We start from the raw sequence: 17,357 nt of genomic DNA, 5'->3' as shown, positions 1-17,357 counted from the left end.
TATGTTTTAGTCTTCTGTGTTTTCTCCTCTGTCAAACATGGGTTCATATCTCTTTCCTATTTTCTGTTGGATTATTTCTTTTATTGATCTTTAAGAATTACTTTATATACTCTAATAATACAAATGCTTTGTAATTTTTATAGTTTGCAAATATCTTTTCCCAGTTTTTGGCTTGCCTTTTTATTTTCTTAATGATGTGTTTTCTTGGCCAGTTCTTAATTTCAGTGTAGTCAAGTCTATTTCTCTTTCTTTTCTTATAGGTAGTGTAGTTTTGTATATTAAGAAATTCTTACTTTTACTAGGGTCAGAAAGATATTTTCATATATTTATATATTCCCATATCTAGAAGTTTAATATCATTAAAACATAGTTAAATGGAAAAAAATCTTTTGTCATATTGATACAATATATTGAAAATATTTAGTTCATATTACCCTTGTGTGAAAATACACATTAAAACACATTAGAAAAGAAATGGAGTCATTGAAACACAAATATTTTAGTATATTTCTTTATCCTTACCAAGAATTTTCATCCTCTTTTAAATTAGGAAGCTTCTATGATCATTATAGTTTGTCTTGATAAATTTTTTCTCTGAGATATTTGTACTAATTGATGATACACTGTTTAGGCCTTAACTATTCTTATTACTGAATCATTTTTTATCATAGTTTTCATAATCAAAAGGTACCTTGTGAGCATATAATCCAATTTACATTTAAAAATGAGAAAATGGAGTCCAAAAGAGGTTTGGTGGAATGCTCAGACTTCTGTGCTATTAAATGATGCTCAAGCACTAGTCTTTTGATTTCAATTCTAATATTCTTTAAGGCACATCAAACTTTTGCCCTCTTCTGTGCATTATAGGGGTTGGAATCATGTTCATGCCCTCTCAGTTTCCTTTACTACTCTTTCCTACATTACAGTCTAGTATTCCAACTCAAAAGACCAAGCAGAGCAAAAGGAAATATAATCTTTGCTTTTCCTTTCTTTTTCTCTTCAAATATCTAATGAGTGTTTGCTATATACCAGGCACCAGAGATATATATTAAACAAGACACCACTGCTGTCTTTAAAGAGCTTATAGTTTTATTGGAGGAGTTAACAAGTAAATAGACTATTACATTTCAGTGTTATATAAATATAATCACAAGGGGTAATCACAGAGAATTCTGGAAGCATGTAACTTGGTCTTGAGTCAAGGTCACTTCATGAAAGATATGATATCTAGGTTCACTTTTAAGATACCCATTTATCAGAACAAGTTATTAAAAATTAAACTGGTTATTAAAAAATTAATACAGTCCCATTGACTAAAAATACTGGTTTCTCTTAGACTTATTTTACAACTTTCTTGTTTAGCTGCCTTGGTTTATCCAAGAGGGTCTTTGAAAAGTCTCAAAGAAAAGTTTGGAAGGGACTTACAGGATTATTTGTGCCTCTCTCTATCACTCAGTATAGGCAGATCAGATGCTGAGATAACTCTTTAATTGTCCTAACATAACAAATTAGTAGATCTTAGAACTTGGAATTTTATTTGTTAGAATTTCTGGCTTTAACTTTTCGGACTCTCTGATGTCTAAGAGTGCTTAAGGGTTGCATCAAAGGTAGTAGTACTAGCCAAAGCCCTCTTGACAGGCAAGTAATGCATTCCTATATAAGAGCCCTTACCTCATAGGACTTTGCTGGGCTGAACTATGCGAAGTTAAATTAGTGACTTATATTAAGCTACATAAAAAATTTATTCCTAAAATAACAGTATTACTATTAAGCAGCAGTAAATTATAACTTTAGATGAGTTTTAATTCTATCTTATGCATTAATTATGATAGTTATCTTAAATTAATGACTAAAATGAAAGTTTTTCTCCAGAATTTCATTGATGGGGCTTTGACATCCTGATATACAAGTCTTCTATAACTTAATATAAAGTGTTTAAAACAATATCAAAATGAAGCTAAGCATCATTGTATCCTGTGTATTTTAATAAGAATATCTGTATAATGTGACATACCAGGAGGAGGAGATAGAGAATATATTCTAAAAATATATTCCTGTCAGATGTAGTGGCTCATGCCTGTAATCCTGACACTTTGGGAGGCCAAGGCAGGAGGATTGCTTGAGCCCAGGAGTTCGAGACCAGCCTGGGCAACATAGCAAGACCCTGTCTCTGCCATAAATAAATAAATAAATAAATAAATAAATAAATAAATAAATAAAATATATTCCCTATTATCACATGGATTTTTAAGAAAATTAACCACAAAGTTAAATGATTCCTTTATTATTGGAGAAATTGGGTGTATACCACCATAGCCAAATGATGCAGCTTAACATCTCTAATGATAGAACTGACCATATCCCCTGAAATGACATATCCAAAAGGATACAACATTGCGCTTACCCAAAACACATCACCTGAATCTAATCATGAGGAGGCATTAGACAAAACCCAAATTGAAAGATATTTTTTAAAATATCTGGATTTTTAAAATGATTATAAAGGACATTGTTGGAACAACTGGGCATATTTGACTTTGATTAATATGATGCATTACATTGATTGACTTTTTAATGTCGAACCAAACTTGCATTCCTGGCATAAATCTCATTTGATTATGTTGTGTAATCCTTTTTATATGTTGCTGAATTCATTTTGCTAATATTTTCTTGATGACTTAAGTCTTAAAAGGATCCTCTCGCTGCTTGGGTTGAGAATAATGGGGGTAAGGTCTAGTTGATTAGTCCTTTGAATTTCACTTAAGCCCAAAGGCCTCAGGCCAAAACATTCAAATGTTTTAATATAAAAACAGTTGATCCCCAGGTTTTTCTCAAAGTGGTAAGATAATGCCTCACAGCCTTTGTGGTTCCTTGTGAATCAGCAGAGGAGATATTTGCATTCCTTGATACAGATTCATTCATTTGTTCAATTTTTGAGTCAGCATTTTTCCCATTTGTTTATAATTCAGATAGAAGGATGATACAGTGGTTCATATATAAAAATTGTTTGAAATGGTATTTTGTTTAGCATTTGTTTATCAATTTAAAGATATATTTTTATTATAGGGGCCAAGTTTAGAAAATATATTGGCCATTCAGCTCACGTAACTAATGTCAGATGGTCACATGATTATCAGTGGGTTATTTCTATTGGTGGAGCAGATCACTCTGTCTTTCAGTGGAAATTTATTCCTGAAAGAAAACTGAAAGATGCTGTTCACATAGCACCCCAAGGTGAGTAGTATGCATTACCTAAACAGTTTCCCTGTCAAATAATTCTTTAGTAACCCCCAAATAACAATTTTATATTAAAGTGTAATCTGGCCTCATAAGTTAACAGTGTAGTTTGTTATTAGTATAAATTTCAAGTTAAAATATTAGTTCTGTATGTTTAAAGTTAGATGTCACAGAGTGTGAAATACAAAGTAATTTTGATTGCGTTTTAATCTATCAAATAATGAGTGAAGATACAGTTATATTAATAGCAAAACAAACATTTAATATATCCTCTGAGAGATGGGTATCTAGATTTTGTAAATGCTTTTATTGACAAAAGTTATCTAATGTCAATTCATCTGTTGCATATAGTATTTTTAGCTATTTTTCATGTTAATTATAGGTTATATTCACTTATATTTGCACAGACATTTAAATTTGATGTAGCGGTCATTGGGGAGCCAGTGAAGGGATTTAAAGGAGCTATTGAGTTTGCAGTGAGTGGAGAGGAAGATAATCTGTAGTACAGTTTACTGACATCTGTGTCACTTGAATAGGTAATTTCATTTGATTGTTTTATGGCTTGTCTCCATGTCAACTGACATAGCTCTTAATCATTAATTTTCCAGTGCTGTTTTGAAAATGAATCTTCTTTAAACAAGTAACATTTCATTTTTAAAAATTACAGAAAGTCTGGCTGACTCTCATAGTGATGAATCAGATTCAGATCTGTCTGATGTTCCAGAACTGGATTCTGAAATTGAACAAGAGACACAGCTCACCTACCGTCGACAGGTAATTTTCCATATCACATGGTTTTTCTCTAAAAAGTCTAATTTCTTGCTCCCCGTTAGTCATCTGTTGTTATCTTTTGTGGCTTTAATTTCCCAAGCAATGTATGACTATATTAGTTTTCCCACTGTCAGTGTTAGAGTACACTTGTGTAAAATTTTTTTTATATTAAATGCTTGGTATATTAAGTATGCTTGCCTTCTATTTGCCTATAGGATTTTGTCATAGTATACTCACATTTATTCCTTTAACAATATTCTTTTATGAAGTATAAAAATTTCCTGGAACACTATGTATCTATTTGTCAGTGCGATATGTAGAAAATGTGAATTTGTTTGTTCTTTCCGAGGGAGTAAATTTTGTGAATTACCTTTTCATTTAAGACTATTATTAAAGCTGTTGTTTTCAGACAATGTCTGAAAGTTATATTGGGAGTATATGAACACCTTTATTAGTATATATTCTAAGAATATTTCTACTTGTATACATTTTTAAAGGTTTACAAAGAAGATCTACCTCAGCTTAAAGAACAATGCAAAGAGAAACAAAAAAGTGCTACTTCTAAAAGAAGAGAGCGGGCTCCAGGAAATAGTATTCGATTACACTTTGTTCACGGGTATAAAACAACTATCTTTCATTTATTTGTTTGAATTTTGGTTCACACTTACTAGCTTAACATCTCTAATGATAGAACTGACTGTATCCCCTGAAATGACATATCCGAAAGGATACAACATTGCCCATGGGGAAAACATATCACCTGAATCTAATCATGAGGAGACATTAGACAAAACCAAATTGAAAGATATTTTTTAAAATATCTGGATTTTTAAGATGATTATAAAGGACATTGTTGGGACAACTGGGCATATTTGACTTAGATTAATATATTACATTGTGTGTAATATATCATATTAATGATGTGTGTGCTTTGTGACTTTAAACAAGTCACTTAACCTCTCTGTGTCTCTTTTTTTCTGTCTGTAAAATGGAGATAATAGTACTGTGTTAGTCCATTTCACATTGCTATAAAGGAATACCTGAAGCTGGATAATTTATAAGGAAAAGAGGTTTATTTGGCTCAGTGTTCTGCAGGCTGTACAAGCAGGGCACCAGCATCTGCTCAGCTTCTGGTGAAGCCTCAAGAAGCTTTTACTCATGGCAGAACGCAAAGGGGGAGTAGGTGTGTTACATAGCAAGAGAGAGAGCAAGAAAAAAGGGATCGAAAGGGAAGGGAGTTTCTGGACTCTTTAAGCAATCAGATCTTGTATGAACTAATCAAGAGAGAACTCACTCATCACCAAGGGGATGGCACCAAGCCATTCATGAGGGATCAGCCCCCATGACCCAAACACTTCCCACCAGGCCTAATATCCCACACAGGGGATCACATTTCAGCATGGGATTTGGACAGCACAAATATCCGAATCATATCAAGTACCTACCTTACAAGGTTCTGATGAGGAGTGAATAAGGCAATGCTAGTGGTGACTTACAACATTATGTGGCACATAATAAGCACTATGTAAGTGTTTATTAAATAAAAAATAAATTTGTCTTATGAAAGTTTCATATGTATGGAAATGGGCCTCTTTAAACAATTAAGTAAAATGTAAGAGATAATCATCTCCCCTCAATATCTCTAATTTGGAATGATATTGTGACTTCTTCTTGCATGAGCATTTTTGCCTAAATGTTTTAATTTCACCAAAATACAGGTTCTGGATTCTCTTAGAACATCTGGCAATACGGGTCTCACATTTCAGCTTGGCAGAAACAGATTTTCCAATCTGACTCTTTTCTACCATTCACCCAGCATTCATTTTTTTACCTGACTGATAATACTTATCAAGAATTTGAAAAAGGATTTATTTAGTACAAGTATTTTTTCTCTAGTGTTAAAATGGCAGTAGTTTCTATGCAGTTGTATTTTATGAATTGGGTTTCTTTGAAGTGCAAACCAAGGTTGCTATAAATAGACTTATATTGACCATTTTAAGATTTGACTACTTTGTCTTGGATGAGGATAATATTTTAAAATTGTAGTTTAAACTTATTTTTGGACTATATGTTGAATTCTCATGGTCCAACAATGTGTATAAAAGGGTACAGTTTGAAAATCTTTCTCCCACCTCTGCCCTCCCAGCCATCATTTCCCCTCTCTGCAGATAGTTATTGTTACTTAGTTTCAGAAATACTTATACAACAAATACAAATATATATTCTTTTCTATACCTTTTACTTATAAAAAGCAATTGTTTTTGTTTTATAGTATACAATTTTAATATTATACTTATGTAAATGGTAGTATACTATACATACTATTTTCTACCTTGTTTTTTTCACTCAGTATTATAGCTTAGATTTAGCTATTTGCAGTCCAATCAGTTCATAAAAGTTTATTGGATCTGAGATGGTGGTATTTTTTTAATTGTTCAGGCTGGGCATGGTGGCTTACACCTGTAATCCCAGCACTTTGGGAGGCCAAGGTGGGTAGAGCTCAGGAATTTGAGACCAGCCTGGGCAACATGGCAAAACCCCATCTCTACGAAAAATACAAAAATTAGCCAGGCATGGTGGCGCACAGCAGTAGTCCCAGCTACTTGGAGGGCTGAGGTGGGAGGATCGTTTGAGCCTAGGTGGTCAAAATTGCAGGGAACTGCAGTCACACCACTGCACTTCAGCCTGAGTGACAGAGCGAGACCCCATCTCTTGAAAAAAAATTGTTTAGTATCCTGTAAAACTGGAAATTGAATGATTCACCCAAAGGGTACCTACTTCTCCCCTGTATATTCTGTATTGATCAGATAAAAGGCCAAAATTAATTACATATGATTTGTTTTCTATATTAGTTACAGAGGTTATGACTGTCGAAGTAATCTGTTTTATACTCAAATTGGTGAAATTGTGTACCATGTGGCAGCAGTGGGTGTCATTTATAATCGACAGCAAAACACACAGCGTTTTTATCTGGGTCATGATGATGATATTCTCTGCCTAACTATTCATCCTTTGAAAGACTACGTGGCAACAGGCCAGGTAGGTTTGAAAGACTGACAATAAGCCAGATAAGCTACACCTTTGTTTGAGTTTAAATAAATTAATCACATATCTCTTTTATGTTCTAGGATATGAAGAGTAAAGAATTCTTTAGAATGAGTTTTATTTTCAGATTATAAATAAAATTTACCCCAAACTTTTTTCCTACAGTTTTAGAGTTTTTATTATTTTAATTCATATTATTTTAATTTAAATTTGGAACTCATAGCTCTGGCTTGTTTTATTTCTGTCATATTAATTTTTTAAATTAGTAAAATTAGAGAAAACATAAAGACTAGAAATCTGGTGTCTTTAGGTTGAGTTACCTAAAACAAATGTAAATTATTTAACAAATGTCCTGTGACAAACCAAAGGACTATGTCTCTTTATTTTACAACCATGATAGTAATCTATTCAGGTTTACCAAAGTAGAAAGCACAGTTATTGAAATTAAAAACCCTGAGAAAATCTTAACTGATACCTCTCTATATGGATATTCTTAGAGAAGGAAGGGAAGGAATGATGTTTATAGATTCTTCCTTTGTGTAAGTACTTTACTAGTTTATTAATATATATTTATTTTATTCTCACCTCAACCATGTGAGAGTAAAATTATTTCCTTCAGTCTACAAATGACGAGGTTTAGGTTTGGAGAAATTAAATAATTTGCTTAAGATCAATCAGTTAATAGGTAGTAAAGCCTAAAGCCTTCAGTCTGTCTGGCTTTAAACACTGTGTAAATATACCTTCTAGCTAGGATATGTGGAAAAGGGATCAACTTGCATCCTCCTATATAGCTTTCCTGAAAGGAGAGAAAACTCCTCCCTTTTTTCTTTCTCCCATTCTTCTTCCTTTTTCTTCCTTTCTTTGTGCCTCTCCTTACTTGCTCTTTCTCTCCTTCCTTTCCCTCTCCTTCCTTTCTTTCATTCACTCAAAAACATTCATCAAGCACCTTCTATGTACCAAGAAATGTGCTAGGAATGTAAAGATAAATAAGACAACTTCTTGCCATGGTGAAAACTCATATTCTGAGTTGTGATACAGTGTCCTAAGTATAGAGCAGAGAAGCTTCTCTGATCTATATTTATGACAATACCTTAGCACTATTGATGTTTTGGGGCAGGTAATTATTTGTTGTGGGAGGCTGACCTATGCATTGTAGGATATTTAGCAGCATCCCTGGTCTCAACCCATTAGATGCCAGTAACACCCACTTCCCTGAGTTGTGGCAACCTAAAATGTCTCCAGACAGTGCCCAGATGTCCCTTGGAAGGCAAAATCACCCTGTTTTTAAATGTAGAAATATGTACAAAGCCTGGTAGCAATGTAATGAAGAACTAATGATTAATTTTGCCCAGTAGAATCGAAGAAACCCTCATAGAGACGATGACATTTGAGCTGAGTTGTTTATCTGGCAGAGGGGAAGTTGGGGGAAAGCATTCTAAGTGTATTACAGCATCTGTAAAAGTAGGGCAAAAAAAAAAAAAACCCAGCTTATTTAAAGAACTGTGAGTAACTCACAGTGTTCAAATCTTAGAATGCATTATGGACATTAGTTGAGGAACTAATCAGGAGGGTAGGTAGAGGTTAAAACTACCTGATTATCCTGTATATTAACACAAACTGGGTCTTGGATGCACAGTTGTATTTAATGGTTTACGATCTAACCTTTCCGGTACAGGCACTTTCTGAGAAACGTTTGTCCTCATTTGGGACATTTTGTTGTCAGGTTTTTGTGTTTGTTTTTGTGGGTATTTGCCTCATTCCACCTCTGAGTTTTCAGGTAGACAGATGTGATTAAAAACTCTGTTCTAAGGTGCTTGTTGTAGTGGAGTAATGGGTTTGCAGTAATAAGTCATGCTTTTCCACTGAAGGGGAGGGCTTGGGAATCCCTGAGACTAGATAAAGTTAAGTCGTTGGAAGAATTCCTTGATTGGAAATTTTTCCTTTGTGTTTTGGTGCTTTGTTTCCTGAAAATAACTCAGGGATGCTCCTGGTTTGTCCATCTACTGTTTTGATTCCTTGGATCCCACCCATTCTTTCACTTTAAGAAAAAAAAACAATTGTTGCAGAGGTCTCTGTATTTTGCAGCTTCCCTTTTGTAAGAAGCACTTTTCCCAAATAAAACAATTAAAAAAAATAAATTTAGATGAAAAATCTAGAGAGTTTTGTCTTTTGGAGAATTAAATACAAAGAATAACCCCTTGTCAGGAACTGTGATCTTAAGTGGAAATGAAAGAATGTGAAAGAAACTTACCTGGAAAGTCGAATAACATGATTAATTGTACTATAATTTGGAAATTTTGTTTAATTCAGCAAATACTTGTTGAGTGCTTCCTATTCAAAAGCATTAAATGTTGTGGGGAAACACAGAGATAACTCAGACTGGCTGCCACTATTGGGAGCTCACAATGTAGTACAAGAATTGGACAAATTATTCTGTGTGTATATGTATATGTGTGTATATATATGTGTGTGTGTATATATAGATATAATTCACTAAAAATACACTGATTTAGATGTCTTGTGGGCAACTCAGATTCAACATATCTAAAATGGAGATAAATAGGATTAATCTTCCCTTCCAAACCTGTTCATCGTTTCGTGTTTCCTTCTTAGAACATAGCACTGTATTAACTTGGTTGCCTAAGCCTGGAAGTTAATCTTGTTCTTCACCCCTAAAGCTAGTCAGTCCTCAAGTAGCACCCATTCTTTCACCTGAATATATATTTATTCTTTATCTTCAATATTCTTTTCATCTTTAATTTTTCCATATCTCTACTGACAATCAATGCTTCACAATTTCTGAAACATTACTATAGCCATGGGTCTCCTGCTTAAGTTTTTTCCTCTATCCATTTTCCCCATTCACTAGTAATCTTTCTAAAAGTCTTAAAATTCTTTCATATTTATTAGTGTTAATAGCCTGTAGGCTGTCTAAACAGCTGTCTAAATAGCCACAAGCTGTAAATGATAAGAGATAAAAAGGGGAGGTTGGAGAGTCAGACTTGGTTAAATGCAATTCAAGGCATAACATTAATGCAGAGTTGGAAGTTGACTCCCAATGCAATTCAAGGCATTTAACCAAGTCTGACTCTCCAACTCCCCTTTTTATGTCTTACTATTTGCCTCTTTGTAAACTATTTTTTTGCCTTCTGAGATATATAGAATTTGTCCAACACGTATAATGCTATTTCACATCTTTTACTTAGTTCCTTCGTCTTGGAAAACTCTTCCCCTCCACTTGTAGTCAACCTTCCAGCTTTATCTAATTTCTGCTCCTTTTAAGACAGGCTAAGCCTATCTGAGAACTCTCCCAACCTCTCCCTTCTCCCCTTCATCCCTGAGTGAGATGCCCTAAGTGTACTTTAATAGTACTCAATATTATACTAAATACTGTCTATACCTCATGGAATGTGATATTGAAATCCAAGCTTTTCCACTTATTCGCTACTGGCAAATTACCTAACCTCTCTTTACCTTTGTTTCTTCATCCTTTAAAATAAGGATGTTATCTGTTCCCATCTCGTAGAGTTGTTGTGATTGGTACATGAGTCAATGTTCATAAGGTGCTTAGAACAGTTTCTGGCACATAAATTACTTCTCAGTGAGTGTTAGTCATCATCATAATTTCCAGGTGAGTTGTCCAGTAGACAATTGAAAATGTAAGTCTTGGATTCAGAGGAAAAGTAACTGCTCCAGAGAAGGACTTGGGAGGTATTTATTGATTTAACCACTGAAACTATAGAAGTGAGATACCTCAGGGCAAAAATGAAGAATGAGAAGACTGGAGAATTAAAGACCACCTTGGGAGAGGTTTGTATTTAAGTAACAGGTGAGGAAATTGAGAAGGAAACTCAGTAGTAGGAGTCAAGGAAGCCGGGCGCCGTGGCTCATGCCTGTAATCCTAGCACTTTTGAAAACTGAGGCGGCAGATCACTTGAGCCCAGGAGTTCAAGACCAGCCTGGACACGTAGTGAAACCCCATCTTTACAAAAAATACAAAAATTAGCCGGGCATGGTGGTGCATGCCTCTAGTCCCAGCTACTTGGGAAGTTGAGACAGGAGGATCACTTCAGCCTGGGAGGCGGAGGTCGCAGTGAGCCAACATCATGCCGTTTCACTTCAGCAGGGCAACAGGAGTGAAACCTTGTCTCAAAAAAAAAAAAAAAAAGGAAACTGGAGAACCAGAAGAGAGTAGTACAGTAAAATTATCAAAAGCATCAAATTCTGTAGAAGTTTTTATATAAAAAGAAAACTTAAAAGTTACTGGTACTACTGTGTACCCACAAAAAATGTTTAAAATTTTCTAAGAAGTTACTGGTAATGTTTGGCTGAATAACTTAGTGAAATATTGGCTGATTGCAGTGTTATTTGTTATATCTTTTTATAAAATCAATCTCGGCCGGGTGCGGTAGCTCACACCTGTAATCCCAGCACTTTGGGAGGCCGAGGCAGGCAGATCACCTTAGGTCGGGAGTTCGAGACCAGCCTGACCAACATGGAGAAACCCTGTGTCTACTAAAAATACAAAAAATTAGCCGGGTGTGGTGGCACATGCCTGTAATCCCAGCTACTTGGGAGGCTGAGGTAAGAATCGCCTGAACCCAGGAGGTGGAGGTTGCGGTGAGCCGAGATAGCGCCATTGCACTCCAGCCTGGGCAACAAGAGTGAAACTCCATCTCAAAAAAAATAAAAAATAAATAAATCCGTCTCAAAATTAACTATAATTGACAGCTCTATTAATTATTTCAGGAGTTGTCTCTATATACAAAGATATTATATCTCTTTATGCTTATGGTTAAATAAAGTGATTACTTGAGTCTAGAGGAATAATTAAGAATTGATAGTTTACCTGTGCATTAGTGAACATCATAAACCAAGTTAAAAAATAAGTGACAGAGTGCTGCAGTAGATTTGCCTTTTCAGGTCTATAGACATGCTTGGTACTTTAGCCCCCTCTGAATATTTGTTTACCCCATTATTTTAGTCTAGAATTCTTTATATTCAAGTTCTGTGCTTTCTGAAGGCCCACCTCCAGTACCTTCTCTTCTATGGACTCATTCTGCACAGCCTTTCATGTTCATTAAGCATCTATTAAGAGGTGTTTGTCTTTCATTGATAATGTCCTGTTTTTCCAGTGAGTTTGCAAAAGTTACCTGAATGTCTTATTGCTCGTTGTATCTAGCATACAAACAATAGATATTCAGTAAGCATTTATCATCTTTATTGATGAAATATGTGATAAAAGTCACATAGTTTTAGTTACATCATTCCTGGAAACACTGAGCCTAGCCTCATTAGCTTTTGAACAAGCATAAGAAAAAAAATCAGTCACTTATATAGTTTGCTTTAAATTTTTATTTCATAAATTTCTGTGGTAAATAAGTCAAGCTGTAAAAATCTCTTGTTTTATTTCCTTTTAGTAGATATGGAAATAAATAATTTAATTGTATTTAATAGCTTCTATAATTCTATTTTAGGTTGGTAGAGATCCCTCAATTCATATATGGGATACAGAGACCATTAAACCATTGTCCATATTAAAGGGCCACCACCAATATGGTGTTAGTGCCGTTGATTTCTCAGGTAAGGCTGTTTGCTGTCTCAGTAAGAATGAACAAAATGCAGAGGCAACACATAGCATTTTAATCTAAGTCAGTGTTACCTAAGCTTGTCATTTAGCTGTGACATTCACAGTTTTTATCAAATGTGTATACTGTTATCCTTATCAAATACTATGAAAGTGTGGATTTGCTAGCTAGTTTATAATTATAACTTAATGAGTGTAGTTTTAATACCTGTTAAAATTTACATGTTTCTGTTAACATAAAAATGTTTATCTACGTAACAACCTAAATTCATCTCAGTTACCACAGGTGGTTTGCATCTCCCACGCTGGGAGGGCACTGATCTCACCGTTTTATAGCCAGAGTAAACTTTGAAAATGTTTAGGGTAAAAGGCTAGCAAAGAAAGAGTTGAGAATTGAAATGCTTATTTTAGACATATTTATACAGTGACAATTTTAAACTGTCTTGTAAAAATAATTTCAGATCATATTAGCGCTTTTCTGTTTGTTTAAAAGTTTGACCACTACAGATAGATCTACGGTGAAAGCTAGGGTGTGAATTGGGAAGAGGGAGGAAATACATTAATAGAGAATTCTATATTAAGAAACAGTGAATTAATGCTTTTGCTGCTCTGACTGAAGTGATAAATTATCCATAGTAGAGTTCAGAGGGAAATATATATATATATATTCAAAGAGTTGCTAACAGTTAAGAAACTAGAAAATGAATTGCAAACTAAGTGAGTCACCACGAAAAATACCACTGGAGCAGTGAGGAACTAATTGAACCTTGCAAAGTGTGGTAAAATGGAAAATATTTTCTTGTGGTCTGAGCCTTTACAGCCTGTAAACATGCACACCCATAGGATATTCACTGATCATTTGTCGCAGTGATTTGTCTAATATATTCATTATGTATTGCTTGAATGATTGACCTTTACTAAAAGTAGTCATATTAGTGGCAGCATGTTGTTGTAACTTACGTGTTTTTCATTTGATTAACTTTTCATAATTACTCAAAGTTCTTATATTACAGTAAATTTCTTATGATGAATTTAATTAAATATTTTCTTCATCCCTTTGTTAGTTTTCCCTTTCCTTCTATTTTTTAAATCTCTTTTTTCCATTTTTCTTATCTCCCTCCTCCCATCCCAGCCTGATGGATAGATAAGGAAAAGGAGATCAGGTGCGATGAGAGCAGATACATTTAGAGGATTTGAGAAACTTTTATTCTCCCTCCCTTATAAATTCTGGTTCTTTTTATAGGTGTATGCATGCCTAACATTTAACATTATTTTATCAAATTTTAAATATAGGATGTGGGTTTAGAATATATACTGAATGTTTTCTCTCTTCTGAATGTTAATAGTCAGTTTATCTCTCTCATTAATCTTCCACAGCGGATGGGAAACGTTTGGCATCAGTTGGCATAGATGATAGCCATACTGTTGTGCTGTGGGACTGGAAGAAAGGAGAGAAACTTTCAATAGCAAGGTAGGAAAAAAACTTGATATCACATTTGCAAAATACTAGAATTACTTTGGACTGAAAAAAATTTTTAATTAAAACAATTTTGAAATCAAGCAAATATGTAAATTTTTATTGCTTCCATGTTTATTACCATTGAATAAATAATATAATCATAGTAAGTGATTTCAGAATTTCTTTGTAGATTTATCCCTTGTGAACCCACTTTTAAATATAACTATAATATGGCATTGGATATAACTATCTAAAATCTCCATGTACAGTTAGAATGTGTTCTACTGTATGATAGGCTATTATATAGCTGTTGGAGACCATGATCAAATGCTTATATTATATATTAAAGTGAAAAAAGATATATATGCATATATGTCACAAAGAAGTTATAGGTTTTTATTTTCTTACATTTTTCTTCATTTTCTAAGTTTTCTACAGTGAGCATGTATTTTTTATAGTAATATTAACAATGCTTTAAAGGAGGAACTAGTCAACAGTGTCAGAGATTTTAACCTGCTATTTATTAAAGCGATGTTAAAGCACTTTAAATATATAGATAAATGCTTTTTATGGAGCATATAGATAATGCCCAAATTAACAATAGTTTAAGAGGAATTTTGTAGTTGGAAAGGCTATCTTAAGCTATAACAAAGTATTGTTTTAAAATTGACTTTAACCCATTCATGCCACAAATAGCATTCCCTATGGCACAGTACTATAGTAGGTATTATAGATGCTGTCCAAAAGGAGTTCAGTTTTGACCATTTCTGTCTCTTGAGATTCTCTTGAGCAGAGTTACCATATTAAAATGATGACAAAAGAACAAATACACCGCCCAAACCTGAGAGATAAGTGGGAGTAAAATATTCGTAAATAGAGTAATCAAGATAGGATATGGATTAGGCAAGAGATTAATACAGGAATGATGAATCTTCAGAGCTAAAACATTTCGGTGTTTATTTCAGAGGAAGTAAAGATAAGATTTTTGTTGTAAAGATGAACCCCTATGTGCCTGATAAACTAATTACAGCTGGAATTAAACACATGAAATTTTGGCGTAAAGCAGGTAAGAAAGTGCTTCTTTTTTACTCCATAGAATTTTAAGAAATTATTGCTTTTGAAAGTAATTTAGCTAAGTGCAGTGTGTACCCTAGACTGCATCCTGGAATAGAGCAGGAACACTAGGAGAAAAACTGATGAAATCTGAATGAAGTCTTGAGTTCATTTAATAATAATATATCAAATATGTTGGTTTCTTAGTTTCAACAAATGGTCTATGGTAATATAAGATGTTAACATTGGCTGGGCACAGTGACTCATGCCTATAATCCCAGCACTTTGGGAGGCCAAGGTGGGAGGATCACTTGAGCCTAGGTGTTCAAGAGCAGCCTGGGCAGCATAGTGAGACCCTGTCTCTACAAAAAAAAAAAAAAAATTAGCTGGGCATGGTGGTGTGTACCTGTGGTCCCAGCTTCTTGGGATGATAAGGTGGGAGGATCACTTGAGCCCAGGAGGTTAAGGCTGCAGTGAGCTGTGATCTCCCACTGCACTCCAGCCTGGGCAACAGAGCAAGAACTTGTCTCCAAAAAAAAAAAAAAAAAAAAAAAGATGTCAACATTAGTAGAAACTGACGTGTATAAGAGAATACTCTGTAATACTTTTGCATCTTTTCTGGAAATCTAAAATTATCTAAAATTATTTTATTTTTTAAAAGTAATTTACTGTTGTATTGATGCATTTTAAACAAATACAAGATTTATTGCCATTTATTGGCTGCATTTATGTAGTTGATATGGTTTGGCTGTGTCCCCACCCAAATCTCACCTTCACTTGTAATAATCCCTACGTGTCAAGGGCAGGGCCAGGTAGAGATAATTGAATCACATGGGGGTGGTTCGCCATACTGTTCTTGTGGAAGTGAATACGTCTCATGAGATCTGAGGGTTTTATAAGTGGGAGTTCCCCTGCATAAGCAATTTTGCCTGTCACCATGTAAGACGTGACTTTGCTCCTCATTCACCTTCAGCCATGATTGTGAGGCTCCCCAGCCATGTGGAACTGTGAGTCAATTAAACCTCGTTCCTTATAGATTACCCAGTCTTGGGTATGTCTTTATGAACAGTGTGAGAACAGACTAATACAGTAGTATTCATACTTGCAAAAGAATTCAATATATGAGATTAATCAAATTATGTCCAGACTTTTTCTTCTGTTAAAGACATGTTCTATAGTCTAAACTGAAAATGAAAATTAAAAAAAAATTACTCATATGCTATTAAATGATACAAAAGTGGAATGTTATATTACTTTAGTCATTTGTAACTATAAAATAAAAAATGTCTGTTTTCTAAATAGTATACTTATAAATTCCAGCAATGTGACATCAAAATCTCAATAAATTGAAACTGTTCAGAGAAAATATGTAAATATAGGAAGAAGTAAAACATTATTAGAAAAGAATAAACTTAGTGAAGACATTTCCCAAGTTCAAGTAACTTTCAAGTTGTAAATTACATGGGACATGAATTAATTTTCAGTCTTGGATTTAACACTTTATCAAAAACTCATCAGATAACAGCATATGCATTTACAAAGTAAAAAGAGGTATTTTTACATTTGTAATTTTGTTTCCACATGCTTAAACAAACTTCATTTGGGCACCTTAGTCACTTGTAATTGCAAATTTGCAGCAAATAATACAGTTGTACCTCATGGCATCAGAAAATATCAGGGATTGGTTCCAGGATTCCCCAAGGATACCCAAATCCATGCTGCACAAGTCCCTTCTATAAAATGGTATAGTATTTGCATATAATTTATGCACATCCTCCTGTATATTTTCAGTCATTTCTAGACTACCGATAATACCTAATATAATGTAAATGCTATGTAAATAGTTTGTTGTGCTGTTGTTTAGGGAATAATAACAAGGAAAAAAAGTCTGTATGTATTCAGTACAGAGCAACCATCCTTTTTTTCTTTTTGAAACAGAGTCTCGCTCTGTTGCCCAGGCTGGAGTGCAATGGTGTGATCTCGGCTCACTACAACCTCTGCCTCCCGGGTTCAAGTGATTCTCCTGCCTCAGCCTCCTAACTGGGATTACAGGTGCCTGCCACCACACCCAGCTGATTTTTGTATTTTTTAGTAGAGATGGGGTTTCACCATGTTGGCCAGGCTGGTCTCGAACTCCTGACTCCAGGTGATCAACCCGCCTTGGCCTCCCAAAGTGCTGGGATTACAGACATGAGCCACCGTGCC

The 17,357-nt window shown here is 34.4% G+C and overlaps 1 protein-coding gene across 7 annotated transcripts in view; it reads left to right on the top strand.

Annotated features, from left to right (window-relative positions):
- Positions 1-17,357, top strand: part of EML5 (EMAP like 5) — a 180,883-nt gene that overhangs the window by 84,586 nt on the left and 78,940 nt on the right. For all 7 annotated transcript variants that reach the window (XM_031001613.3, XM_055361816.2, XM_055361815.2 and 4 more), the window contains exons 11-17: positions 3,067-3,234; positions 3,905-4,011; positions 4,506-4,624; positions 6,861-7,047; positions 12,531-12,636; positions 14,018-14,111; positions 15,065-15,165. In XM_031001613.3, the coding sequence (XP_030857473.3) occupies positions 3,067-3,234; positions 3,905-4,011; positions 4,506-4,624; positions 6,861-7,047; positions 12,531-12,636; positions 14,018-14,111; positions 15,065-15,165 (882 nt within the window). The remainder of the gene's footprint in view (positions 1-3,066; positions 3,235-3,904; positions 4,012-4,505; positions 4,625-6,860; positions 7,048-12,530; positions 12,637-14,017; positions 14,112-15,064; positions 15,166-17,357) is intronic.

The sequence above is a fragment of the Gorilla gorilla genome, chromosome 15, assembly GCF_029281585.2.
Source record: "Gorilla gorilla gorilla isolate KB3781 chromosome 15, NHGRI_mGorGor1-v2.1_pri, whole genome shotgun sequence".
Classification (NCBI taxonomy): Eukaryota; Metazoa; Chordata; class Mammalia; order Primates; family Hominidae; genus Gorilla; species Gorilla gorilla.
The sequence above is the reverse complement of the archived record's forward strand: the minus strand, read 5'-3'. Positions and strand labels throughout refer to the sequence as shown.